Source organism: Scyliorhinus torazame, chromosome 13 (assembly GCF_047496885.1).
Source record: "Scyliorhinus torazame isolate Kashiwa2021f chromosome 13, sScyTor2.1, whole genome shotgun sequence".
In the NCBI taxonomy this organism is placed as follows: domain Eukaryota; kingdom Metazoa; phylum Chordata; class Chondrichthyes; order Carcharhiniformes; family Scyliorhinidae; genus Scyliorhinus; species Scyliorhinus torazame.
The window spans coordinates 227,471,092-227,498,333 of NC_092719.1; the positions used below are offsets into that span (position 1 = coordinate 227,471,092).

Consider the following 27,242-nt stretch of genomic DNA (forward strand, 5'->3'; position numbering starts at 1 on the left):
GATACTTGCTCGGCCATTTCAGGGGGGGGGGGGGCAGTTAAGAGGCAACTCCACTGCTTCCAGCGAATTTTCAGGCAGCATATTCCAGATTACAACAGCTCAGTGCGTGGGCGGCACGGTAGCACAGTGGTTAGCACTGTTGCTTCACAGCTCCAGGGTCCCAGGTTCGATTCCCGGCTTGGGTCACTGTCTGTGCGGAGTCTGCACGTTCTCCCCGTGTCTGCGTGAGTTTCCTCCGGGTGCTCCGGTTTCCTCCCACAAGTCCCGAAAGACGTGCTGTTAGGTCATTTGGACATTCTGAATTCTCCCTCCGTGTACCCGAACAGGTGCCGGAGTGTGGCGACTTGGGGAGTTTCACAGTAACTTCATTGCAGTGCTAATTAAGCCTACTTCTAACACTAATAAAGATTATTATAAAAGGTATTGTTTATAAGTAATTTTCCTTTTTTTTTGCCAATTACCTTCAGCCTGTCTCCTCTGGTTTCCAACCTTTCCACCATTTTAAAGTTCTTTATTTACTCGATCTAAATCACAATTTTGAACAGTTATTAAATAATGCTTTAACCTTTTCTGCTGTAAGGAGAACAGCCTCAGCTTTCCAGTCTCTCCTTAACTAAGTCCCTCATCCCTGATACTAATCTCGGAAATCTCCGTTGTACCACATCCCAACACCCTTCCTGAAGTCCGGTGAAAACTATCCACCAGCTGAGGTCGCGGTCAATCGCTTCTCACCTCCTGATGCAGCCACAACTATTCGGGGAGCTTTGTAGTGATTGGCCATGAACTCTGCAAGATTGCTGTGACTCAGAGACCTAAACAGCAAAGAAGATAATGCTTCAAATGGAAGAAAGAATCAATCAGGTGTTTATTAGAATGTTCAATGGCAGGCTGCCCACACGAGAACTTAAACTTGGCAAAAAGATTGTACAATTGGCAATGGAGAGACGGGGCAGGTTGGTGCCAAAGAATGAAATTAGATTTAGTTTTGATTTAGATTTGTGTTGGAACAAGCGGATTGAACAGAATCGTGGACTATTCACCCCATCTGAGGAATGCAAATGAGTGCAGTCACACTACAACTAAACCCCTCAACAGCTGGCGGTGTCTAGATTCTCAATAAAGGAAATTAAAGGCTGCCACCTCAGGTTCATAAGATATAGGAGCAGAATTAGGCCATTCGGCCCATCAGGTTCTGCTGTGCCATTCTATCTTGGTTGATATGTTCCTCATCTGTTACCTACAGTGTTACAGACCAAGAGCTGGATTGCAAAATCAGCCAGAGCATCTCCTCCCTAGAACACATGACCTAGGAGCGGATGTCTGCAATTTAGCCTCCCGAGTCTAACACCCTCAAGGTGATCGTGGCTGATCAAGTAACCAAACGGATTGGAGGTCTCCCACCACCCCTTCATCCAGAGTCAGTCCTTCCCAAAAGAGATACCACACAAGGGACACTGAAAAGATAAAGTAAGGAAATCTACCCAAGACGGCCACTGAGCAAAGTCAGACGGCTCGGCAAAGGAGAACCCAGGGAAACCAGCAGCAAACGAACACTAACACCCCCCTCCCCCTTCAACAACACCACACTGACAGATTTCCGCTCAAATCCTTCTTGTTTTTGTCTCTCCTGGGCACCTCAGAAAGGTACAAACTCTATTCCACTAAATTACAAGGGTTCCTGAAAAGTAAACAGTCTATGGTGCCAGAAAGAAGGGCAAAAGGATCAGCTTTACTGGGGGAGCCACCTTGTCCGCTTCCTCACCCTTTCACTTTGCCATCGCAAGCCTGATACTTTATAATTTATATTAAAGACATAGTGAGGGGAGCTAGATTTGCAGATGACACAAAGATAGATAGGAAAGTATGTTGTGAAGAGCACATAAGGAGTTTGCAGATGGATATGGAGAGTGGACGTGGACAGGATGTTTCCAGTTGTAGGAAAAACTAGAAGCAGAGGACACAATCTCAGACTAAAGGGACGATCCTTTAAAACAAGAGATGAGGAGGAATTTCTTCAGCCAGAGGGTGGTGAATCTGTGGAACTCTTTGCCGCAGAAGGTTGGGGAGGCCATTTCACTGAGTGTCTTTAAGACAGAGATAGATAGGTTCTTGATAAATAAGGGGATCAGGGGTTATGGGGAGACGGCAGGAGAATGGGGATGAGAAAATATCAGCTATGATTGAATGGCGGAGCAGACTCGATGGGCCGAGTGGCCTAATTCTGCTCCTATGTCTTATGGATATTGATAGGTTGAGTGGGTAAAATCTGGCAGATGGGAGTATAATATGGGAAATTGTGAAAGTGTTCACTTTGGCAGGAAGAATTAAAAGGCTGAATATTACTTAAATGGAGATTGACTGCAGAATGCTGAAGTGCAGAGGGTTCGAAGTTCGCATGGAGGGGTCACAAATAATTAGCATGCAGATGCAGCATGTAATCAATTTAAAAAAAAAAGATTTCTTGTAATGTATTCAAGGGAGTTTTTTGTATCAATATGTCGAAGGCCCAACAAGAGGTGGAGCTGAGCTGGATCTGGTTCTGGGGAACGAGGCCAGACAAGTGCTCAATGTGGCAGTGGGGGAGCAGTTTAGTGATAGTGACCACAACACGATATGGTTCAAATTTGTTATGGACAAGGAAAAAGATGACCTACAGATGACAAGGCAGATTTTACTAAAATAAGGCAGGATCTGCCCAAAGTTGACTGAGAACAGCTTCTTGTGGGGAAATCTACAGCAGCAGCAGAGGGCATTCAAAAAGGAAACGGAGAGAGTACATATTCCCATACCAGCCTCCCCGAACAGGCGCCGGGATATGGCGACTAGGGGATTTTCACTAACTTCATTTGAAGCCTACTTGTGACAATAAGTGATTTTCATTCATTCATTTCATTTCAACATGTTCCCTCCAGGGGGAAATGTAGGAGCAATAGGTTCAGGGAACCCTGGATGTCTAGGACATGTGGCGCCTGTTCGGACAATCCAGGACTGGATAAGGAGGAAGAGAAAGGCTTTTAGCAAGTCCAAAGGGAGAAATTCAACTGCAGCCCTAGCGGAATATAGGAAATGCAAGAGGAAATTTAAGAAAACAATAAGAGCAAAAAGGGGGATGAAAAAGGACTTGCGAATGAGATTAGGGAGAGCCCAAGATATTCTATAAATGCATTAAGGGGAAGAGATTAACCAGGGAAAGAGTAGGGCCCATTAGAGACCAAAGGGGCAATCTGTGTGAAGCCATAGGACATTGCTAGGGTGTAGGTACAGAATTCAGGAAATGGGACTGAGAGGATCTTGAGCAGTTTGACAAAGGAAGTGAGGAGGTTTTGGAGGCTTAAAAATAGACGAGTCCCCAGGCCCGGATGAATTGCATCCCAGGCTGGTGGGAGAAATTTACAGGGGCGTTGACGCAGGTTTTAATTCCGCTCCTTCCAGAAGACTGGAGAACAGCTATTCTTTTTTAAATTTAAAGTGCCCAATTCATTTTTTCCCCCCAACTAAAGTGTGACCAATCCACCTACCCTGGGTTGTGGGGGCGAGATCCACGCTATAAATGATATAAAAATACTTTTCACCGCACTTCGGTATATGTGACAATAAATCAATCAGATGAGAATATGGGGGAATTATAAGTTTACAGACAAAACCAAGATTGGGACTTCCGGTTGCGGCGATGACCAGCTAAGCCGCACGTTTCGGCACCTCCCGTTTTAACGGACTTTTGGGCTCTTATCGGGAGCCCCAACGGAAATTTTTAACGGCCATACCCAGTGTGAGGTGACAAAGAAAGGAGTCCCCCCCGGGTGTGGATGGAAAGAAGCGATAGTAGTTGCCAGATTGCGGAGGATCCTCTGGAGCAGCGGCAGAGAAGAGAAAGGAGAAGCAAGATGGCGGCCGAGGGAGCCCAGATGGTATGGGGCCCGGAACAGCAGGAGTTCCTCTGACGATGTGTGGAGGAGCTCAAGAAAGAGGTGCTGCCGCCGATGTTACTGGCAATCGAGGGACTAAAGGAAACACAAAAGGTCCAGGCGATGGAGCTCCGTGGAGTGAAGGCAAAGGCAGCCGAGAACGAAGACGAGATACAGGGCCTGGTGGTAAAAACGGAGACGCACGAGGCACTACACAAGAGGTGCATAGAAAGGCTGGAAGCCCTGGAGAACAGCTCGAGGAGGAAGAACCTACGGATTTTAGGTCTCCCCGAAGGAACAGAGGGAGCTGATGCTGGGGCGTATGTGAGTACGATGCTCCATACTCTAATGGGAGCTGAGGCCCGAAACGGGCCCCCTGGAAGTGGAGGGAGCGTACCAGGTCCTCGTGAGAAGACCAAAGGCAGGGGAAACACCAAGAGCAATAGTGGTGAAGTTCCATCGCTACAGGGACCGAGAGATGGTCCTGAGCTGGGCTAAGAAGACACAGAGTAGCAAGTGGGAGAACGCGGTGATACGCGTGTATCAAGACTGGAGTGCGGAGGTGGCGAGAAGGAGGGCGGGTTTCAATCGGGCCAAGGCGGTGCTCCATATGAAGAAAGTAAAATTTGGAATGCTGCAGCCGGCAAGATTGTGGGTCAAACACCACTACTTCGAGACGGCGGAGGAGGCATGGACATTCATTCAGGAAGAGAAATTGGACTAGACTTGAGAAATCGATGTTTGGAGAGAGGTAGCGAGGTGGTGGCATAGAAATGTAAAGTGGGGAGAGCTAATATGTAATAATGTTGGCCAGGGAATTTTTTCTCTCCCCCCCCCCCCCCCCGAGGGGGGGGACACACGAAGAAACGTGGGCGCCGGTGGAAAAGGGGACAGGGAAGGGGAATGAGGGAACAGCGCCACTAGGGGCGGGGCCGAGATGGAAGTGCGGGTTTTCTCCCGCGCTATGGAAATTGTGGCGGGAAAAAGGGCGCAGGAAGGAAGGGAGCCTCACACGCAGGGAGGTCAAAGGATAAACGGGGGAAGCCGAGGTCAGCCAGAGTTAGCTGACTCCCGGAAGCAATATGGGGGGAGTAATCAAGCTAGAGGGGAATCTAGCGGGGGGGGGGGGGGGGGGGGGGGGATTAACTGGGTTGCTGCTGCTGAGGGTAAGGGGGAGCTGATACGAGACGAGGTGGTCGGGACGGGAGGGCGCCGTCTGGGGGACAGACGGGTTTGTGGGACCTGGGTGAGGAGCTGGCTTAAAAAAGGGGATGGCTAGCCGACGAGGGGGGGGGGGGGGGAAATGGCCCCCCAACCCGGCTGATCACGTGGAATGTGAGAGGTTTAAATGGGCCGATTAAGAGGGCAAGGGTGTTTGCGCACTTAAAGAGACTGAAGGCGGACGCGGTTATGCTCCAGGAGACGCACCTGAAATTGGCGGATCAGGTTAGACTAAGGAAAGGATGGGTGGGACAGGTGCTCCACTCAGGGTTAGATGCAAAAAACAGAGGGGTGGCAATACTGGTGGGGAAACGGGTATTGTCCGAGGCTAAGACCATAGTGGTGGATAGTGGGGGCAGGTACGTGATGGTGAGTGGCAGATTGCAAGGTGAGGCGGTGGTGCCGGTGAACGTATACGCCCCGAACTGGGATGATGCGGGATTCATGAAGCGAATGCTGGGACGTATCCCGGACCTGGAGGCGGGAAACTTGTTGATGGGGGGGGGGGGGGGGGGCACTTTAACACAGTGCTGGACCGGTCCAGATCCAGGACCGGGAGAAGGCCGGCAGCGGCCAAGGTGCGTAAGGGATTTATGGAGCAGATGGGAGGAGTTGATCCGTGGAGATTTGCCAGACCGATGGGTAAAGAGTTTTCCTTCTTCTCCCACTTCCATAAAGTATACTCCCGGATAGACTTTTTTGTCTTGGGAAGGGCGCTGATCCCGAAAGTGGCAGGAACAGAGTACTCGGCTATAGCCGTTTCAGATCACGCCCCACATTGGGTGGATCTGGATCTAGGAGAGGAAAGGGAGCAGCGCCCACTTTGGAGATTAGACATGGGACTACTGGCGGACGAGGGGGTATGTGGAAGGGTGAGGGGATGTATCGAAAGATACCTAAAGGTCAATGATGGGAGGGGGAGGGGGGGGGGGGAAAGAGAGGAGGTCCAGGTGGGGTAGTATGGGAAGCGCTGAAGGCGGTGGTTAGAGGAGAGCTGATTTCCATTAGAGCCCACAAGGGGAAACAAGAGGGTAAAGAAAGAGATTGGTTGGGGAAATTCTGAGGGTGGATAGGAAGTATGCGGAGGCCCCGGATGAAGGGCTATACAGGGAAAGACGAAGACTACAGACGGAGTTTGACCTGCTGACCACGGGAAAGGCGGAGACTCAGTGGAGGAAGGCGCAGGGAATACAATATGAGTATGGGGAAAAGGCGAGCCGGCTGCTGGCCCAACAACTTCGAAAGAGGGTGGCAGCGAGGGAGATTGGAGGAGTTGGGGACGAAACGGGAAAGATGGAGCAGAGAGCAGGGAAAGTGAACGAGGTGTTTAGGACATTTTATGAGAGGCTGTATAAATCCCAACCTCCGGCGGGGAAAGAGGGAATGATGCACTTTTTGGACCAGCTGGAGTTCCCGAGGGTGGAGGGGCAGGAGGTGGCAGGTCTGGGGGCGCAGATTGAGGTGGAGGAGGTGATCAAAGGAATTGGGAACATGCAAGCAGGGAAAGCCCCGGGATCAGATGGGTTCCCGGTGGAATTTTATAGGAAATATGTGGACCTGCTGGCCCCACTTCTGGCGAGAACCTTTAATGAGGCTAAGGAAAGGGGGACACTACCCCCGACAATGTCGGAGGCGACGATATCGTTAATTCTGAAACGAGACAAAGACCCGCTGCAGTGCGGGTCATACAGGCCCATCTCCCTCCTAAACGTAGACGCCAAGCTGCTGGCCAAAGTGATGGCGACAAGGATAGAGGATTGTGTCCCAGGGGTGGTACATGACGACCAGACAGGGTTTGTTAAAGGGAGACAATTGAACGCCAATATACGAAGGTTGCTGGGGATGATGATGATGCCCCCACCGGAGAGGGAGGCAGAGATAGTGGTGACGATGGACGCAGAGAAGGCATTCGACAGAGTGGTGTGGGACTATTTGTGGGAGGTGTTGAAGAGATTTGGGTTCGGGGAGGGGTTCATTAGATGGGTTAGACTCCTGTACGGGGCCCCGGTGGCAAGCGTAGTTACCAATAGGCAAAGATCGGGTTACTTCCGATTACATAGGGGTACAAGACAGGGGTGCCCCCTGTCCCCGTTACTGTTCGCGTTGGCAATTGAGCCATTGGCCATAGCGCTGAGGGACTCTAAGAAGTGGAGGGGGGTGCTTAGAGGGGGAGAGGAACATCGAGTGTCAGACGATTTACTGCTATATGTGGCGGACCCAGTAGAGGGGATGCCAGAGGTAATGCAGATACTCAGGGAGTTTGGAGAATTCTCGGGATATAAATTAAATATGGGAAAGAGCGAACTTTTTGTGATGCGCCCCGGGGAACAGGGCAGGGGAATTGATGCTCTGCCGCTGAGGAGAGTAGCAAGGAATTTTCAATACTTGGGGATCCAGGTGGCCAGGAACTGGGGAACCCTACATAAACTTAACCTGACGCGATTGGTAGAGCAGACGGAGGAGGACTTTAAGAGGTGGGATATGGTGCCCCTGTCATTGGCGGGCAGAGTACAGGCGGTTAAAATGGTGGTCCTCCCGAGGTTTCTTTTTGTGTTTCAGTGCCTCCCCATCCTGATTACAAAGGCCCTTTTTTTTTAAATAGACGGGAGCATTGCGAGCTTTGTGTGGGCGGGAAAGACCCCGAGGGTAAAGAGGGGGTTCCTGCAGCGTAGTAGGGACAGAGGGGGATTGGCACTGCCGAGTCTGAGTGACTACTATTGGGCTGCCAATGTGTCGATGGTCTGTAAGTGGATGAGGGAAGAAGAAGGTGCGGCGTGGAAAAGGCTGGAGATGGCGTCCTGTAAGGGAACAAGCCTAAAAGTGCTGGCGACGGCGCCGCTGCCGTTCTCCCCGAAAAGGTACACCACAAACCCAGTGGTGGTGGCGACCTTGAAGATCTGGGGGCAGTGGAGACGACATAGGGGAGTGACGGGGGCCTCAGTGTGGTCCCCGATAAGGAACAACCACAGGTTCGTCCCGGGGAGGATAGATGGGGGATTTCAATGTTGGCAGCGAGTAGGAATTAGGAAGCTGTAGGACCTGTTTGTGGACGGGACGTTCGCGAGTTTGGGAGCATTGGAAGAAAAATATAAGTTGCCACCAGGGAATGCTTTCCGATACATGCAAGTGAGGGCATTTACGAGGCAACAGGTGAGGGAATTTCCGCAGCTCCCGATGCAAGGGATCCAGGATAGAGTGATTTCGGGGGCATGGATTGGAGAAGGTAAAGTGTCTGAAATATACAGGGAGATGAGAGACGAGGGAGAGATGATGGTGGAGGAGCTGAAGGGAAAATGGGAAGAGGAGCTGGGGGAAGAGATTGAGGAGGGGCTGTGGGCAGATGCCCTAAGCAGGGTAAATTCCTCGTCCTCATGTGCCATGCTTAGCCTGATTCAATTTAAGGTTCTACACAGGGCGCATATGACGGGAGCAAGACTGAGCAGGTTTTTTGGGGTGGAGGACAGGTGTGGGAGGTGCTCGGGAAGCTCGGCGAACCACACCCACATGTTCTGGTCATGTCCAGCACTGCATGAGTTCTGGGAGGGTGTGGCAAGAGTGGTCTCAAAGGTGGTGGGGGTCCGGGTCAAACCAAGCTGGGGGTTAGCTATATTTGGGGTTGCAGAAGAACTGGGAGTGCAGGAGGCGAAAGAGGCCGACGTCTTGGCCTTTGTGTCCCCAGTAGCCCGGCGAAGGATTCCACTTATGTGGAAAGCAGCGAAGCCCCCAGGCGTGGAGGCCTGGATAAACGACATGGCAGTGTTCATAAGACTGGAGCGAATAAAATATGCGTTAAGAGGATCGGTTCAGGGGTTCACCAGGCGGTGGCAACCGTTCCTTGACTATCTCGCAGAACGATAATGGAAAAATAGAAAAGACAGCAGCAGCAACCCGGGGGGGGGGGGGGGGGGGGGGTTATTTCGTGTTTTGTTTTTCTGTTTCTCTTTATGCTAGTTGTTGATAATTGCTTCTTGTGTATTACTTCTTTCTTATTTGTTGTTAGTTTAATATATTATTTAAATAACGTTTAATGTATATTTTATTATTAAGTTGTAAAAATGGAAAATTTTTGTTTGAAAAACTTCAATAAAATATATTTTGAAAAAACCAAGATTGGTAGGGTGGTTAACAGTGAAGAAGAGAGTGGAAAGTTACAGGAAGATATAAATGGGTTGGTCAGATGGGCAGAGCATTGGCAGATGGTATTTAACCCTGAGAAGTGTGAGCTGATGCACTTTGGAATCAGGAGCAGGGAGTATGTAATGACTGGAAGGACATTGGGAAGCTCAGAGGAACAGATGGATCTTGGGGTACCTGTTCACAGATGCCTGAAGACGGCAGAGCAGGTGAATAGGGTGGTTAAGAAGGCAGATGGGACACAGGCCTTCATCAGTCATGGCCTAGAATTTAAGAGCAAGGAGGTTATGTTGAAGCTGCACAGAACGTTGGTTAGGCCGCAGCTGGAGCACTGTGTGCAGTTCTGGTCACCTCACTATAGGAAGGTGATTGCACTGGAGGGGGTACAGAGGTGATTTATAGATAGATCATAGAGTTTACAGTGCAGAAGGAGGCCATTTGGCCCATCGAATCTGCACCGGCCCTTGGAACGAGCATCCTCCACCCTATCCCCGTAACCTCACCTAACGTTTTTGGACACTAAGGGCAATTTAGCATGGCCAATCCACCTAATGCAGGTCTTTGGGCTGTAGGAGTAAACCGGAGCACCCGGAGGAAACCCACGCAGACATGGAGAGAACGTGCAGACTCCACACAGTGACCCAAGCGGGAATTGACCCTGGAGCTGTGAAGCAACCGTGCCAACCACTGTGCTACCGTGCTGCCAGGATGGTGTCTGTAATGGAGCATCTGAGCTATAAGGAGAGACTGGGTAGGCTGGGATTGTTTTCTTTGGAGCAGAGAAGGCTGAGGGGGGGTATGATTGAGGTGAATAAGATTACAAGCGATTTGGACAGAGTAAATGGGAAGCTCCTGTTCCCCTTGGTTGACGGGTCAACCACAAGGTGACATTGTTTAATTGCGAGTGGCAGGAGATTCCGAGGCGATTTGAGAAAAAACATTTTCACTCCGAGGATGGTGAGAATCTGGAAGGCACGGCCTGGGAAGGGAGTGGAGGCTGGAAACCTCACCTTTAAAAAGCACTTGGACGAGCACTTGTAACACCTTCACATTCAAGGATACAGGACAAGTGCTGGTTAGTGAGATTAGCGTGAGATTATGGGGTAGTTATTGTAGCTGCAGGCCCAAGGGCCTTTTCTGTGCTGTATCACTCTATGATTCTATCAATGGGAGTTCAATCTGAATAAGTGAGGAGATGCACTTGGGCAGGACTAACACGGCAAAGGAATACATGATAAACGGCAGGACCCTGGGAAGCACCGAGGATCAGAGGGGTCTTGGTGGGCATGTACACCCGTCCCTTAAGGTAGCAGAGCAGGTGGATACAGTGGTTAAGAAGGCATATGGTACACTTGCCTTTGTTAGCCGAGGCATAGAGTTTAAGGGGCAGGGAGGTTATGCTGGAACTGTATAAAACGTTGGTTAGACCACAGCTAGAGTATTGTGAGCAGTCCTGGAATCCACATTACAGGAGGGTGTGATAGCCACTGGAAAGGGAGCAGAGGAGATTTACCAGGTTGTTGCCTGGGCTGGAGAGTTTTAGTTATGAAGAGAGACTGGATAGACTGGGGTTGTTTTCCTTGGAGCAGAGGAGACTGAGGGGGACAGGATTGAGATGTATAAAATTATGAGGGACAGAGATGGAGGTGACAGGAAGAAACCTTTCCCCTTGGTGGAGAGACCAATGACCAGGGGGCAGAGATTTAAGGTGAGGGGCAGGAGATTTAGAGGGGCTGTGAGGAAAAACCTTTTCACCCAGAGGGGGGTGGAAGTCTGGAACTCGCTGCCTGAAAGGGGGTGGAGGCAGAGACCCTCAGAACATTGAAGAAGTATTTAGCTGTGCGCTTGCGATCCCAGGGCAGACACAGCTATGGGCCAAGTACTGGGAAATGGGATTAGAATAGTTAGGTGGTTGTGTTTGACCGGCACAGACGTGATGGGCCGAAGGGCCTTTTCTGCACTGTAACCTCTCCGGCTCTAAACCGTTACAACATCCACAAAGAGCAATGAAACCGGGCAATCCGCTTGGCATCGGCCGAGGCACCAGAAACAACAACAAACCCAGCCCTGTTCACCCTGCAAAGTCTAATTGCCAACCTCTGGGGACTTGTGCCAGAATTGGGAGAGCAACAGCCTGACACAGTCATTCTGATGGACAAGGTTCCAGGCCCATGTGGTGACGGAACGCCCACAGACCCGGGCTGCAGTGGTTAGCACTGCTGTCTCAGTCAGGGACCTGGGTGGCACGGTGATTAGCACTGCTGCCTCAGTCAGGGGCCTGGGTGGCACGGTGATTAGCACTGCTGCCTCAGTGTCAGGGACCTGGTGGCACAGTGGTTAGCACTGCTGCCTCAGTGTCAGGGACCCGGTGGCACAGTGGTTAGCACTGCTGCCTCACAGCGCCAGAGATCCGGGCGGCAGTGGCAGTGGTTAGCACTGTTGCTTCACAGCACCAGGGACCCGGGTTCGAATCCGACCTTGGGTCACTGTCTGTCACGTTCTCCGTGTCTGCGTGGGTTTCCTCCGGGTGCTCCGGTTTCCTCCCACAAGTCCTGAAGATGTGCTGTTAGGTGAATTAAACATTCTGAACTTGCCCTCAGTGTACCCGAACAGGCGCCGGAATGTGGTGACCAGAGGCTTTTCAAAGTAACTTCATTGAAGCCTACTTGTGACAATAAGCGATTATTATTATTCCATCTCAATACCCCAGAGAGAGCAGCCTTCCTGAGCAAGGTCCAACAGCAGATATTCTTTGAATCACGGAATGATAAATACAGAGAGTCACTAACAAGTTCCTTGTGACAAACTCTGCGGATGGCAGACTTTGAACGACCACATCGAGAGTGCACCTCGCTGAATGTATTGAAGACAGGCCGGGGCCTCTGAGCAGCCAACCCCCCCCCCACTGGGCTCTCAGTACAACCTCCCTCCCTGGGCCCTCAGTACAACGTCACCCGCTGGGCTCTCAGTGCAAACCCCTTGTGCACTTGTGGAAAGAAACCAACAGTGCTGCCCATTATCAATGATACTGGATCGACAGACTAAGTGGTGACTAATCAACTTAAAAACTCAGCAAATGAGTAGGCTGTTGCTTAGTTTCGGGGATTTAAATTTACTAAATTAAAAAATCACCAGCCTCTCGGGGGTCATTAGGGATGGACAATAAATGCCAGCTATGGCCACACATAAGAACCAAAATCGCCCACTCACTTGATGTTGTCAGTGGGCCCCACCACTGTGTAGCCAAGGGGTGTTCCCTGGAAGGCAGTGGAATGAAGATGATCAAAGACCACCTCCTCCAAGTTACTCTCCATCTCCTGCACCTCCTGCAGGATCAGTTTCCGTCCGTGTTCCAGGTCAGGTTCTGACAGTGAACTGTTCTGTATCAGATCACCGAGGAGTTCCACAGCTGCAAAGGGAAATACATCAGTTGAATTGTGTGTGACTGTAACTTTGATTTGATTTATTGTAACATGAGGATGAGAATATATCAGCCATGATTGAATGGCGGACAGACTCGATGGGCCGAGTGGCCTAATTCTGCTCCCATGTCTTCTGGTACTGAAGTGCAGTGAAAAGTATTTTTCTGTGGCCAAGGGAACGTACACAGTTCGTAGATAGTAGACAAAAAGAATAATCAACAGAGAACATAGACAAATGGTACATCGTCAGTGATTGGTTACACTAGTGAGCAGGCTGATTAAGAGGCTGTAAGTAGCATATTATCAGCAGTTCAAATGGTGCAGCAATCAGCAGAGCTTTAACTGTTGAACAGAAATTAACTAGCTGCGAGACCAGTTTAACAGGGCAGTAACTAGTAACGTTTACCAATTCACCTGTAGCAGTAACTCAATGTGAGACCAGTCAACATAAGCAGTAAATAACAGTGTGATTCAGTCATTCATGGCTGGCTGACACCGATTTCTCTCTCCCCGCCCCCCCCCATTCATTGTTGGCACAGTGCAGGTTAGGGATTCCATTGTAACCGGGACCCCTCCCTGCCCCGGCTCACTGAAGAATGCACAAATATCAATCAGAATGACAGAAATACACAGCGCAGAAGAGGCCCTTCGGCCCATCAAGTCTGCACTGACACACGGCACCGACACAATTCTTTCAACCAATTGCTGGGGGAGAATTGGCGGAGTCCGATTCTCTTGTACATTTTCACTGAGGTTCTTACAGACCAAGGGTCTGATCCTGGGGCACCTGGACCCAGGAGTCTGGGTCAATAATAGGGACCTGCTGACGCGAGGACCAAGGCCAGTGCTGTGAATGTACTGCGACCAGCCAGTGACATCCCAGGTGGGAACCTCAGGTCTGGTGCTGATTCTGGCCACGCGCACATTTCCTTTATATTCTGTAAGTTTCAAATGAATCGAGAGCAAAATGTTAAAATGATTTACACAATTAAATGCAGTAAAAGACTGTGAAATGTAGATGGTGATGCAGTGACAATGGAGCAGTAACCGAGGCCCAGGATAATACTCTGCAAACACAGGTTCAAATCCCACAACAGCATTTATGGAATTTAAAGTCAAGAAATAAAAGTTTGGAATTGAAATCAATCTCATCAATGGTGACAACGAAAGTTGTAAAAACACATCTGGTTCACCAACACCCATTAGGGAAGGAAATCTGCCGTCCTTACCCGGTCTGGCCCTGGCTGGGCAGCACAGTGGTTAGCACGGTGGCTTTGCAGTGCCAGGGTGCCAGGTTCGATTCCCCGCTGGGTCACTGTCTGTGCGGAGTCTGCACGTTCTCCCCAGTGTCTGCGTGGGTTTCCTCCGGGTGCTCCGGTTTCCCCCCACAGTCCAAAGATGTGCCGGTTCGGTGGATTGGCCACGATTATTTGCCCTTAGTGACCAAAAAGGTTAGGTGGGGTTACTGGGTTACGGGGGTAGGGTGGAAGTGAGGGCTTAAGTGGGTCGGTGCAGACTCAATGGGCCGAATGGCCTCCTTCTGCACTGTATGTTCTATGTACACGTGACTCCAGACCCACAGCAATGTGGTTGACCCTTAACTGCCCCTGAATCGTTCAGTTTGAGGGCAATTAGGGATGGGGAGACAGTGCTGGCTCATCCAGTGACAACACACCCCCATGAAAGAAGAAAAAAAAAGGGAACTAACTGAATAGCTCGTTTACGAAATAGCATCAGCACAATGGGCCAAATAGCCTCCTTTCCTGCAAGATTCTGTGCGAAATATTCACACCAGTTTTGGAATGTACATTAATGCAAATCCTGGTTACAGATAAAAGCACCAAATAAAGATTCAGATTATCCCTAAAAATACAGTGGGAATGTTCAGCACCTTTTGGCAAATCCTTGACCAAAGACTTCATGTAGTAAGCACTGTGTTCGCGGGAAGTGTAGGCACTCAGGTGAGCCCCCAGGCTCTCCACCACCTCCTCCAAAACCAGCTGAGAATGTTTCTTGGTTCCCTGAAAACAGGATGATTTAACATTTCAAACTAGTTTTCTGAAATATTCCATTGCACAGACAAATCCTGACGGCTATCCCGGGAGACGGTCAATCCCGGGGCAGGGAGGCAGCAGCTGCAGAGGGCCCAGCACCTACAACCAGTGTCACTCGAGTCTTGTCCCAGGATCCAACCTCCTCCCTTTCAGTCATCGATACTTTCTTTGTTCAGGGGAGGGATGGAGATCCATTAATTTCCCAGCCTCGTGTTACTCTAGCGAGATTATAAGCGGTCAATTTGTTCCCGTCCATGTACCAGAGAGGCCCATGAGATGGTGATTCCTGGTGGGGAATCCAGGGTGAATCACGGTTTTAAGGAAAATCCTTTGTGACGAAATGAACTCTACTCTGAGCCATTCCGTAAAAAACAGATTTGCCTGTATCCGCCCCTCCCCCTCATTCCCACGACACCCGGAGATATTATTGCTCACGTCACAATTCTCCATAACCGGCCACAATAGAAACTCTACACATTACCATCAAAAAACAGTTAATGCTCAAGTCCATCACCCCACCACAAACTGCAGGAATCAGTATCCACCACCCGCCAGGAATCAGTATCCACCACCCGCCAGGAATCAGTATCCACCACCCGCCAGGAATCAGTATCCACCACCCGCCAGGAATCAGTATCCACCACATGCCAGGAATCAGTATCCATCACCCCGCCAGGAATCAGTATCCATCATCCCGCCAGGAACCAGTATCCATCATCCCACCAGGAATCAGTATCCACCACCCGCCAGGAATCAGTATCCATCATCCCGCCAGGAATCAATATCCATCATCCCACCAGGAATCAGTATCCATCATCCCACCAGGAATCCGTATCCACCACCCGCCAGGAATCAGTATCCATCATCCCGCCAGGAATCAGTATCCATCATCCCGCCAGGAATCAGTATCCATCATCCCGCCAGGAATCAGTATCCATCATCCCGCCAGGTATCAGTATCTATCATCCCGCTAGGAATCAGCATCCATCATCCCGCCAGGAATCCGTATCCACCAACCGCCAGGAATCAGTATCCACCACCCGCCAGGAATCAGTATCCACCACCCGCCAGGAATCAGTATCCACCACATGCCAGGAATCAGTATCCATCACCCCGCCAGGAATCAGTATCCATCATCCCGCCAGGAACCAGTATCCATCATCCCACCAGGAATCAGTATCCATCATGCCACCAGGAATCAGTATCCACCACCCGCCAGGAATCAGTATCCATCATCCCGCCAGGAATCAGTATCCATCATCCCGCCAGGTATCAGTATCCATCATCCCGCCAGGAATCCGTATCCACCAACCGCCAGGAATCAGTATCCACCACCCGCCAGGAATCAGTATCCATCATCCCGCCAGGAATCAGTATCCATCATCCCGCCAGGAATCAGTATCCATCATCCCGCCAAGTATCAGTATCCACCATCAAGCCAGGAATCCGTATCCACCAACCGCCAGGAATCAGTATCCACCACCCGCCAGGAATCAGTATCCATCATCCCACCAGGAATCAGTATCCATCATCCCGCTAGAAATCAGTATCCATCATTCCACCAGGAATCAGTATCCACCACCCACCAGGAATCCGTATCCATCAGCCTGCCAGGAATCAGTATCCACCACACGCCAGGAATCAGTATCCATCATCACGCCAGAAATCAGAATCCACCACCCACCAGGAATCAGTATCCATCATCCCGCCAGGAATCAGAATCCACCACTCACCAGGAATCCGTATCCATCAACCGCCAGGAATCAGCATCCACCTCCCGCCAGGAATCAGTATCCATCATCCCACCAGGAATCAGTATCCATCATCCCGCTAGGAATCAGTATCCATCATCCCGCTAGGAATCAGTATCCATCATTCCACCAGGAATCAGTATCCATCACACGCCAGAAATCAGTATCCGCCACCCACCAGGAATCAGTATCCACCACCCGCCAGGAATCAGTATCCACCACCCGCCAGGAACAGTATCCATCATCCCACCAGGAATCAGTATCAGTCATCCTGCCAGGAATCAGTATCGATCATCCCACCAGGAATCAGTATCCATCATCCCACCAGGAATCAGTATCCACCACACGCCAGGAATCAGTATCCATCATCCCACCAGGAATCAGTATCCACCACCCGCCAGGAATCAGTATACATCATCCCACCCGGAATCAGTATCCATCATCCTGCCAGGAATCAGTATCGATCATCCCACCAGGAATCGGTATCCACCACCCGCCAGGAATCAGTATCCATCATCCCGCCAGGAATCAGTATCCATCATCCCGCTAGTAATCAGTATCCATCATTCCACCAGGAATCAGTATCCATCACACACCAGAAATCAGTATCCGCCACCCACCAGGAATCAGTATCCATCATCCCGCCAGGAACCTGTATCCATCATCCCGCCAGGAACCTGTATCCATCATCCAGCCAGGAATCAGTATCCATCATCCCGCTATGAATCAGTATCCATCATCCCACCAGGAATCAGTATCCATCATCCCGCTAGCAATCAGTATCCATCATTCCACCAGGAATCAGTATCCATCACACACCAGAAATCAGTATCCGCCACCCACCAGGAATCAGTATCCACCACCCGCCAGGAATCAGTATCCATCATCCCGCCAGGAATCTGTATCCATCATCCAGCCAGGAATCAGTATCCATCATCCCGCTATGAATCAGTATCCATCATCCCACCAGGAATCAGTATCCACCACCTGCCAGGAATCAGAATCCATCACCCCGCCAGGAATCAGTATCCATCATCCCGCCAGGAATCAGTATCCACCACCCTCCAGGAATCAGTCTCCATCACCCCACCAGGAATCTGTATCCATCATCCCGCCAGGAATCTGTATCCATCATCCCGCCAGGAATCAATATCCATCATCCCGCCAGGAATCAGTATCCATCATCCCGCCAGGAATCAGTATCCATCATCCCGCCAGGAATCAGTATCCAACAAGCTGCCGAGTCAACTCTTCCGAATCCCAAGCACTCAACCTTTAAGAGTTTTATGTTGCCTCTTTGCCAATCACCTTGAAACTGTGCCCACAAAATCAGAATCCTGGAAATCAGAAATAAAATCATAAAATGCTGGATAAACCCAGCAGATCTGGAGCTTCTGTTGGGTGGGAAGCAGAGTGAAAGTTTACACTGAACTCATATTGGACTCGGAATGTTAACACTTTCTCCCCCCACAGATGCTGCCTGAGTTGCTGCGTGTTTCCAGTATTTCCTGTTCCCATTTGAATCTGTGCCCAGCACCACCAGCAGTTTTTGTAGAAACAGTTCTTGTAAACAGGGTTGGGGGGGGGGCTCTCTCTCGCACTGGCCGTTCTGACCCACGGGAGAGGCACTCCAGTAGCCTACCTTCAGAATGACATGTTCCAGGAAGTTCGAAACTCCATTATTTTTCTCGGTTTCGTAACGGCTTCCAACGTCAATCCACACACCAACCTGCGCAGGGAGAGCATAGTCAGAGCAACCATTCAACAACAATGCTGGACTACACCCGAACACAGGCCGCACCATCCTGCTCTGCGATAAGTATGCACTCTGCCACTGACCACAGAAACATACAGTTAGTCCCAGAGCCTCGAGCCAGAAAAATAACTCTGGCTCCAGCTCAACAGCAGCAACTAAAACAGCAGTGCACCGGTCTCGAGTGATGTCAGCATCTGTGATGCCTTACATAGCCAAACAGTTGATGAGATTCACTGTCCAAACTATCCCAATAACGTAGCCATTTCATAGAGTTTCATAGAATTTACAGTGCAGAAGGAGGCCATTCGGCCCATCGAGTCTGCACCTGCTCTTGGAAAGAGCATCCTACCCAATGTCAACACCGCCACTCTATCCCCATAACCCAGTAACCCCACCCAACACTAAGGGCAATTTTGGACACTAAGGGCAATTTATCATGGCCAATCCACCTAACCTGCACATCTTTGGACTGTGGGAGGAAACCGGAGCACCCGGAGGAAACCCACGCAGACACTGGGAGGACGTGCAGACTCCGCACAGACAGTGACCCAAGCTGGAATCGAACCTGGGACCCTGGAGCTGTGAAGCAATTGTGCTATCCACAATGCTACCGTGCTGCCCTTAAGAACAAATAAATCTACACTATATCATTTTACCGTAATCCATGTACCTATCCAATAGCTGCTTGAAGGTCCCTAATGTTTCCGACTCAACTACTTCCACAGGCAGTGCATTCCATGCCCCCACTACTCTCTGGGTAAAGAACCTACCTCTGATATCCCCCCTATATCTTCCACATTTCACCTTAAATTTATGTCCCCTTGTAATGGTTTGTTCCACCCGGGGAAAAAGTCTCTGACTGTCTACTCTATCTATTCCCCTGATCATCTTATAAACCTCTATCAAGTCACCCCTCATCCTTCTCCGTTCTAATGAGAAAAGGCCTAGCACCCTCAACCTTTCCTCGTAAGACCTACTCTCCATTCCAGGCAACATCCTGGTAAATCTTCTTTGCACCTTTTCCAAAGCTTCCACATCCTTCCTAAAATGAGGCGACCAGAACTGTACACAGTACTCCAAATGTGGCCTTACCAAAGTTTTGCACAGCTGCATCATCACCTCACGGCTCTTAAATTCAATCCCTCTGTTATTGAACACGAGCATACCGTAGGCCTTCTTCACAGCTCTATCCACTTGAGTGGCAACTTTCAAAGATGTATGAACATAGACCCCAAGATCTCTCTGCTCCTCCACATTGCCAAGAACTCTACCGTTAACCCTGTATTCCGCATTCATATTTGTCCATCCAAAATGGACAACCTCACACTTTTCAGGGTTAAACTCCATCTGCCACTTCTCAGCCCAACTCTGCATCCTATCGACGTCTCTTTGCAGCCGACAACAGCCCTCCTCAAGCTGGAATCGAACCTGGGACACTGGAGCTGTGAAGCAATTGTGCTATACACAAGGCTACCGTGCTGCCCCTGAAAGAGGGACGGGAGGCATGGCAGGAGCATATCGAGCTTGGAGAAAGAGATGAGTTGGAACTGTGAAGAGGAGAGAAAGAGAAACATTGTCCAGAAAACAGGAAGGAAGAGCTGGTGCCACATAAAGGGATGAGTTTCATTTTGCGTTTGGGGGGCTGGCTGGTTCCCCCAACCCCGCCCAGAGCAACAACCTCAAGCCGCCGTCCCAGGAAGAGGAGTCAGCAGAGCTTCCAGGAACAACACTGAATGAAGGTCACTCACCGTACATGTGGGATGGTCAGACTCGGCCGTGGCCACTCGCAGCCCATTCTCCAGGCTCGACAGCTGGGTCTCGGGAATATTGGCGATGGTTTCAGCGAAGGAGACGGAGCACCGTAACCGCCCGGCGGCCAACACAGCCGGCTTGGGGGAGGGGGGGGGGGGTGAGAGAGAGAGTGAGACATGGACTCAAACCCCCCCCTCATCCCTACCCCCCCTTACCCCAACTCCACTACACCCCCCTGACCCCGACACCACCCCCAACCCCCCCTTTCTCACCCCGACCCCCCCCACTCCGACCCCCCCTTCTCACCCCGACCCCCTCCTTCTCACCCCCCACCCCGACCCCCCCTTCTCACCCCCCACCCCGAGCCCCCCTTCTCACCCCCCACCCGACCCCCCCCTTCTCACCCCCCCACCCCGACCCCCCCTTCTCACCCCCCACCCTTCTCACCCCCTTCTCACCCCCCCACCCCGACCCCCCCCTTCTCACCCCCCCACCCCGACCCCCCCCTTCTCACCCCCCACCCCGACCCCCCCCTTCTCACCCCCCACCCCGACCCCCCCCTTCTCACCCCCCCACCCCGACCCCCCCTTCTCACCCCCCCACCCCGACCCCCCCTTCTCACCCCCCACCCCGACCCCCCCTTCTCACCCCCCCACCCCGACCCCCCCCACCCCTCTCACCCCCCCCACCCCTCTCACCCCCCCCTTCTCACCCCGACCCCCCCCCCTTCTCACCCCGACCCCCCCCCCTTCTCACCCCGACCCCCCCCCCTTCTCACCCCGACCCCCCCCCTTCTCACCCCGACCCCCCCCCCTTCTCACCCCGACCCCTCCCCCCCCCCTTCTCACCCCGACCCCCCCCCCCTTCTCACCCCGACCCCCCCCCCCTTCTCACCCCGACCCCCCCCCCCCTTCTCACCCCGACCCCCCCCCCCCTTCTCACCCCGACCCCCCCCCCCCTTCTCACCCCGACCCCCCCCCCCCCTTCTCACCCCGACCCCCCCCCCCTTCTCACCCCGACCCCCCCCCCCCTTCTCACCCCGACCCCCCCCCCCTTCTCACCCCGACCCCCCCCCTTGGCCCCGGATCCCCCGCGGCCTGTTTGACCTTCGCGGCTGGACGCTTCCCCCTTCCTCCGGGAGCTTCCCCTCCTCCACCCGCCGCGGCCTCTGGGGGTCCCGGTGACCCCCCCCCGGTCTCCCCGCCCCGCCCCCCCGGAAACTCACTCTGCCGCCGCGAAGGAACGCGGACCCCGCTCGGAAAACAGCCGCCGCCATCTTGCTGGTCAGTCACCCGGAGGACTCCCTCCTCCCGTCACAGCGACACCCCGCGGACTGGAGGACTAACTCCTCCCGGTGTAGCGCCACCCTGCGGCCCGGAGGACACTCCTCCCGTCACAGTGCCACCCCGCGGCCCGGGGTACTCACTCCTCCCGTCACAGCGCCACCCCGCGGCCCGGAGGACTCACTCCTCACGTCACAGGGCCACCTAGCGGCCCGGTGGACTCACTCGTCCCGTCATAGCACCATCTCGCGGCCCGGAGGACTCAATCCGCCCGTCACAGCGCCTCCCCGCGGCGCGGAGGACTCACTGCTCCCGTCACAGCGCCTCCCTGCGGCGCGGAGGACTCACTGCTCCCGTCACAGCGCCACACCGCGGCCCGGAGAACTCAATCCACCCGTCATAGCACCACCTCGCGACCCAGAGGACTCACTCCTCCCGTCACAGTGCCACCCTGCGGACCGGAGGACTCACTCCTGTCATGATATCCATATTAACATATCATGGTGCAATCACACACACACTGATGGACAGGTAGACGGACCAATCAACACACACACAACATCACAGCCAATCACCAGTGAGAGCACACGCACTATAACACAGTTCCCGCTCATTGCAGCAGGAGACAGCTCAGCGCACAGAGCTGACAGCGTGCTACTCAGACACACACCATGTGCTGAGTGCCTCTCTAAGATAGTGCTAGGGCTGGGTCCACAGGTTAGCTGGTGAAGTACGAACCACAGCCAGAAGTTAACAGTTGTTATTATACAGAATAATAAAACAGAGTTGTACCATATACAACCGTGTTGGTTCGTTTGTGTATCGGAACACCCAACACGACATGATACCAGGATTGGAAACTCCCCAGCAACTGTGAGACCTACCTGCACCTCTTCAGAGATCCGCCATCCTGCGCCATGGACACCATCAGCCCGCCGCAGCCGCCACGAATCGCTGGAAACCTCGGCGTCAACTGGAAGCTGTTTAAACAGCGCTTCCAGCCCTTCCTAGAAGCCACAGATAGGGAGAATGCATCGGACACCAGGAAGATCGCCCTCCTCCTCTCCAAGGCGGGGCAACACGCCATCCACACCTACAACTCCCTGGCATTCGCAGAAGGCGAGGACAAGATGGAGTACAAGACGGTCCTTTTAAAACTTGAGCAACACTTCAGCGTCAAAGTGAATGAGAGCTTTGAGAGGTACCTCTTCCAGCAGCGTCTGCAGGGTAAGGATGAGGCTTTTCAATCTTTTTTGACACACCTCCGTATCCTCGCGCAGTCCTGCGGCTATGAGGCCACCGCCGATTCCATGATTCGGGACCAGATCGTTTTTGGGGTCACCTCGGGCACCCTACGCCAGCAGCTCCTCAAAATTCGGAGCCTCACCCTAGCCACCGCCATCGAAACCTGCATCCTCCACGAAAACGCGACCAGCCGCTATTCCCAATTCCAGGCGGCCGAATCGGCGCGGCAGGGGTCCTACGAGACCGAGCGGGTCCAGTCAATCGAGTTCCTCCCGGCCCGCGGCCCGGACGAGGGCGGCCATTTCGCGCGCTTTCCGCTGCCTCCCGCGCTTGTACGCGCCAAAAGAGGGGACGTCAACGCAGAGAGACGTGACGCGCTGGTGAGCTCTACACAGGACCGAACTGCGCATGTGCGGTGGCGCAACGAACGCCATGACATCACGATGTGCTGCAACTGTGGATCTGCACACTTAAAGCGGCAATGTCCAGCCAAAACTTGACAATGCCTCCGCTGTGGCAAGATGGGCCACTACGCTGCCTACTGTCGAGCAGCTCAACCTGCCAACGCTCCGCAATTCCGCCAGCCTCGCAGGGACGTGCGGACCATTCAGCCTCCATATACCGAGTCATACCCTGACGACGTACAGACCGGTGATACCGACGACCGGGAACCCTTCTGCGTTTTTCATAGAATTTACAGTGCAGAAGGAGGCCATTCGGCCCATCGAGTCTACACCGGCTCTTGGAAAGAGCACCCTACCCAAGGTCAACACCTCCGCCCTATCCCCATAACCCAGTAACCCCACCCAACACTAAGGGCAATTTTGGACACTAAGGGCAATTTATCATGGCCAATCTATTACTGCGTTGCGGTAATAGACAGAAATCGGATGTCCCCAAGTAGGACCCACCAGCCGATGCCAGTGCACAGCGTTAATCCGGGCGATGAATGGTCATAGATCATAGAATTTACAGTGCAGAAGGAGGCCATTTGGCCCATCGAGTCTGCACCGGCTCTTGGAAGAGCACCCTACCCAAGGTCCACACCTCCACCCTATCCCCATAACCCAGCAACCCACCCAACACTATGGGCAATTTATCGTGGCCAATCCACCTAACCTGCACATCTTTGGACTGTGGGAGGAAACCGGAGCACCCGGAGGAAACCCACGCACACACGGGGAGGATGTGCAGACTCCGCACAGACAGCGACCCAAGCCGGAATCGAACCGGTGACCCTGGAGCTGTGAAGCAATTGTGCTATCCACAATGCTACCGTGCTGCCCCTAACGGTGTGCCACCCTAACGGTCAACCCAAATTCGTCGCCCACCTACTAGACTGGACTTATGAGGCTGTTTGCGCATTGGACTCACTGAATTGTTGTGCAACAATGTTAACGTGTTTCTCTTTTTGTCGTTCCAGGAGTTCTCTTTCGATATTTGATGATTGCACTTGTTTTGTCCTATGTTGCACCTGACACCTTCCTATGTATGTAGTTTAGCCTCATGTACATGTTGTAAATATTGCACACACATACTCAGCCGCACTCAGTACACACCAATATTTATTACCATGTAGGCACATATTCTTGTGAAAAGGGGGGAATGTCATGATATCCACATTAACATATCATGGTGCAATCACACACACACACTGATGGACAGGTAGTTGGACCAACCAACACACACACAACATCACAGCCAATCACCAGTGAGAGCACGCGCACTATAAAACAGGGAACACCACAGTTCCCGCTCATTGCAGCAGGAGACAGCTCAGAGCACAGAGCTCACAGCGTGCTACTCAGACACACACCATGTGCTGAGTGCCTCTCTAAGATAGTGGTAGGGCTGGGTCCACAGGTTAACTGGTGAAGTACGAACCACAGCCAGAAGTTAACAGTTGTTATTATACAGAATAATAAAACAGAGTTGTACCATCTACAACCGTGTTGGTTCGTTTGTGTATCAGAACACCCAACACGACAACTCCTCCCGTCACAGTGCCACCCTGCAGACCGGAGGACTCACTCCTCCCTTCACAGCGCCAGAGGTCTCACCCCTCCCATTACAGCGCCACGCTGTGGCGCGGAGGACTCACTCCACTCGTCACAGCGCCACCCCGTGGCGTGGAGGACTCACTCTTCCGTTCAGTGGAGTGGCACTGGCGGGAAGACTCACGCCTCCCGTCACAGTGTGACCTCACGGCCCGGAGGACTCACTCCGGAGTCCAGAGGACTCACTCCTCCTGTTACAGCGCCACCCTGCGACCCGGAGGACTCACTCCGGCGTCCAGAGGACTCACTCCTCCTGTTACAGCGCCACCCCGCAGCCTGGAGGACCCTCCTGCAGTTTCACATTCTCTATTTTCCAAACCCTCCCTGAATTTGGAAAAATTAAAACCCGAGCCTCGATTCTCCATTCGCCCGAGGATGAAGTCCTCGTGGATCCGGGGGTTTGTCAGCCTCCCTCTGCCACTTCCCTGATCTTTGTCATTTTCCTGAGTTCTTCCCTCCCGTTTCCTGATTGAGTTGTTTTCGGGGATGTTTCCGAAAACTGTTGCAAATTATGTTTATTTCAGCTGCCATTAATAATTCCCCAGGTTGCCTTTCTGTCCGACCAATGCTCACTTTGTTAAATATCTTTTAAAATATCTGTAGAAACTCTTTGTATTTCACGCTACCTTTCTCTCATGCTCTATCCTTCCACTCCGTATTAATCTTTCAGTCATTCTTTGCTGCTTTTTATATTCTGTCCAAATCTTCTCACCTGCCCCCTCTCCAACTTTGCACAATTCGATGTTTATTCTTTTTTTTTTCAAACTTCATTGTTTTTTTATAAAACGTACGAAACAGCATGTCGTAAAATACAGGCAAAGGAAAAGTTGGAAGAAAAGTGGGTGAAACAAGAAAACAAAGGAGACTTGTTCAACTCCGAGAGGAAAAAGGAAAGATTGAATCGAATGTTTCAGTTGATCTGCATGAAGTATATTTAATCTGTTCAAGTTTAAGAAATGTCATTGTCTCCTTCACTTATTGAAAGTGAGAGGGTGGAGACGCAGACTTCCGTTTGAATCAGATAAGTTGACTAGCAGACAATGAGGCAAATGCCAAGGCGTCTGACTGCTGATGATCTATAGCTATTTTGCCAGGAATTATCCCCAAAATAGGATTAATATAAATAGATTTGTCACACATGAATAAAAAAGTTGAGAACACAGAGGACCAGAAAGTAGCCAGTCTTGGACATGACCAAAACATGAAACAGTGTCACAGGAACCAAATTACATCTTGCACAGGATCCAGCTCTGTAAAATAGAGCTGAAGAAGACATTAAATTGAAGCTGGTCCTGTCTAATACACAACAGTGAAGAATGCACTCGGAAAAGGATTGACTGCCATAAATTACCAGAAAGCTCAGTAGTCAAGTCTGGCTCCCAAGGTGCCTTAAAAAGCTAATATGCTTTTTCATTAAGTTTCATACTGTCTTTAATTTTTTTAGTTAACACAGATGATGGGCCCATCTCTTGGACTTTGTTTTCTTTTGGAATGTATGTGTATTTCAAAGTATCCCTTTGAATGTCTGCAATTGCATCTCTATTGACCAAAACCCTTAACCTCATTGGTCAGTTCACTTTAGGTTTTCAAGCTCTCATGATTGCCCTTATTTAAGTTTAAAACATTAGTCTTGCACCCCCGCTTTCCTCCCTCAAACTGAATGTAAAATTCAATCATATTAGGATCACTGCTACCTAACCTTCACTATGAGGTCATTAATTAATGCTATCTCATTGCACTATACCAGGTCTAGCATAGCCCGCTCTCTGGTTAGCCCCAGAACATGCTGTTCTAAAAGACTACCCAGAAAGCATTCTATGAACTCATCTACACTTCCCATTTAGGTTTTCCAATCTATATGAAGATTAAAATCCCTCATGAATACCGTTATACCTTTCTGACAAGTCCCATTATCTCTTCTTTCATAATCTGTCCTGCCGTGAGATTACAATGAGGGGGTTTGTAATCTGTCCTGCCGTGAGATTACAATGAGGGGGTTTGTAATCTGTCCTGCCGTGAGATTACAATGAGGGGATTTGTAATCTGTCCTGCTGTGAGATTACAATGAGGGGGTTTGTAATCTGTCCTGCTGTGAGATTACAATGAGGGGGTTTGTGCCACTTCCATGGTGACTTCTTGCCTTTATCATTTCTCATCTCAACCCAAACTAGTTTTACATTTTGGTTCCCAAAACTTAGGTCACCCTCTCTATTGTGCTAATGCTGTCTTTAATTAACAGAACCACCCCTCCACCTTTTCCTAACTACCCGACCTTGCTAAATGTCACATAACCTTCAATATTCAGGTCCCAATTTATGCTATCCTGTAGCCATGCCTCCATAATTCCTATCAGATTATACTCATTAGTTCTTTTTTTTACACTCTGTTATTCACTTTAGACTAGATAATATAAAAGCAGAATATTTTTAAAGACATGAAACTTGTAAATGTTGATATTCAGAGATACTTGGAGGAACTCCTAGAAGGAATGCAAGGTGTTAACAGGTACAAGTGATTAGGAAGCCAAGGGTATGTTGGACTTTATTGGGGGTTAGATGAGAAGTTACATTCGGATAAGCCATAACCTTTTGCATTGCAGAGCAGACTCGAGAGGCCAAGTGGCCTCCTCCATCTAATAATTTGTACATTCATATGTTTGCAA

General features: G+C 51.1%; 1 protein-coding gene across 1 annotated transcript in view; it reads right to left on the minus strand.

Moving 5' to 3' along the window:
- The window catches only part of LOC140388655 (cytochrome b-c1 complex subunit 1, mitochondrial-like), a 43,628-nt gene extending 22,240 nt beyond the window's left edge, over positions 1–21,388 (minus strand). Inside the window, exons 1-6 of the mRNA XM_072473132.1 lie at positions 21,221–21,388; positions 19,992–20,132; positions 18,130–18,216; positions 14,574–14,703; positions 12,471–12,669; positions 733–812 (exon numbers count right to left, since the gene is read on the minus strand). Coding sequence (XP_072329233.1) covers positions 733–812; positions 12,471–12,669; positions 14,574–14,703; positions 18,130–18,216; positions 19,992–20,132; positions 21,221–21,271 — 688 coding nt within the window. The 5' untranslated portion in view covers positions 21,272–21,388. The remainder of the gene's footprint in view (positions 1–732; positions 813–12,470; positions 12,670–14,573; positions 14,704–18,129; positions 18,217–19,991; positions 20,133–21,220) is intronic.
- Between the last annotated feature and the right edge of the window lie 5,854 nt (positions 21,389–27,242).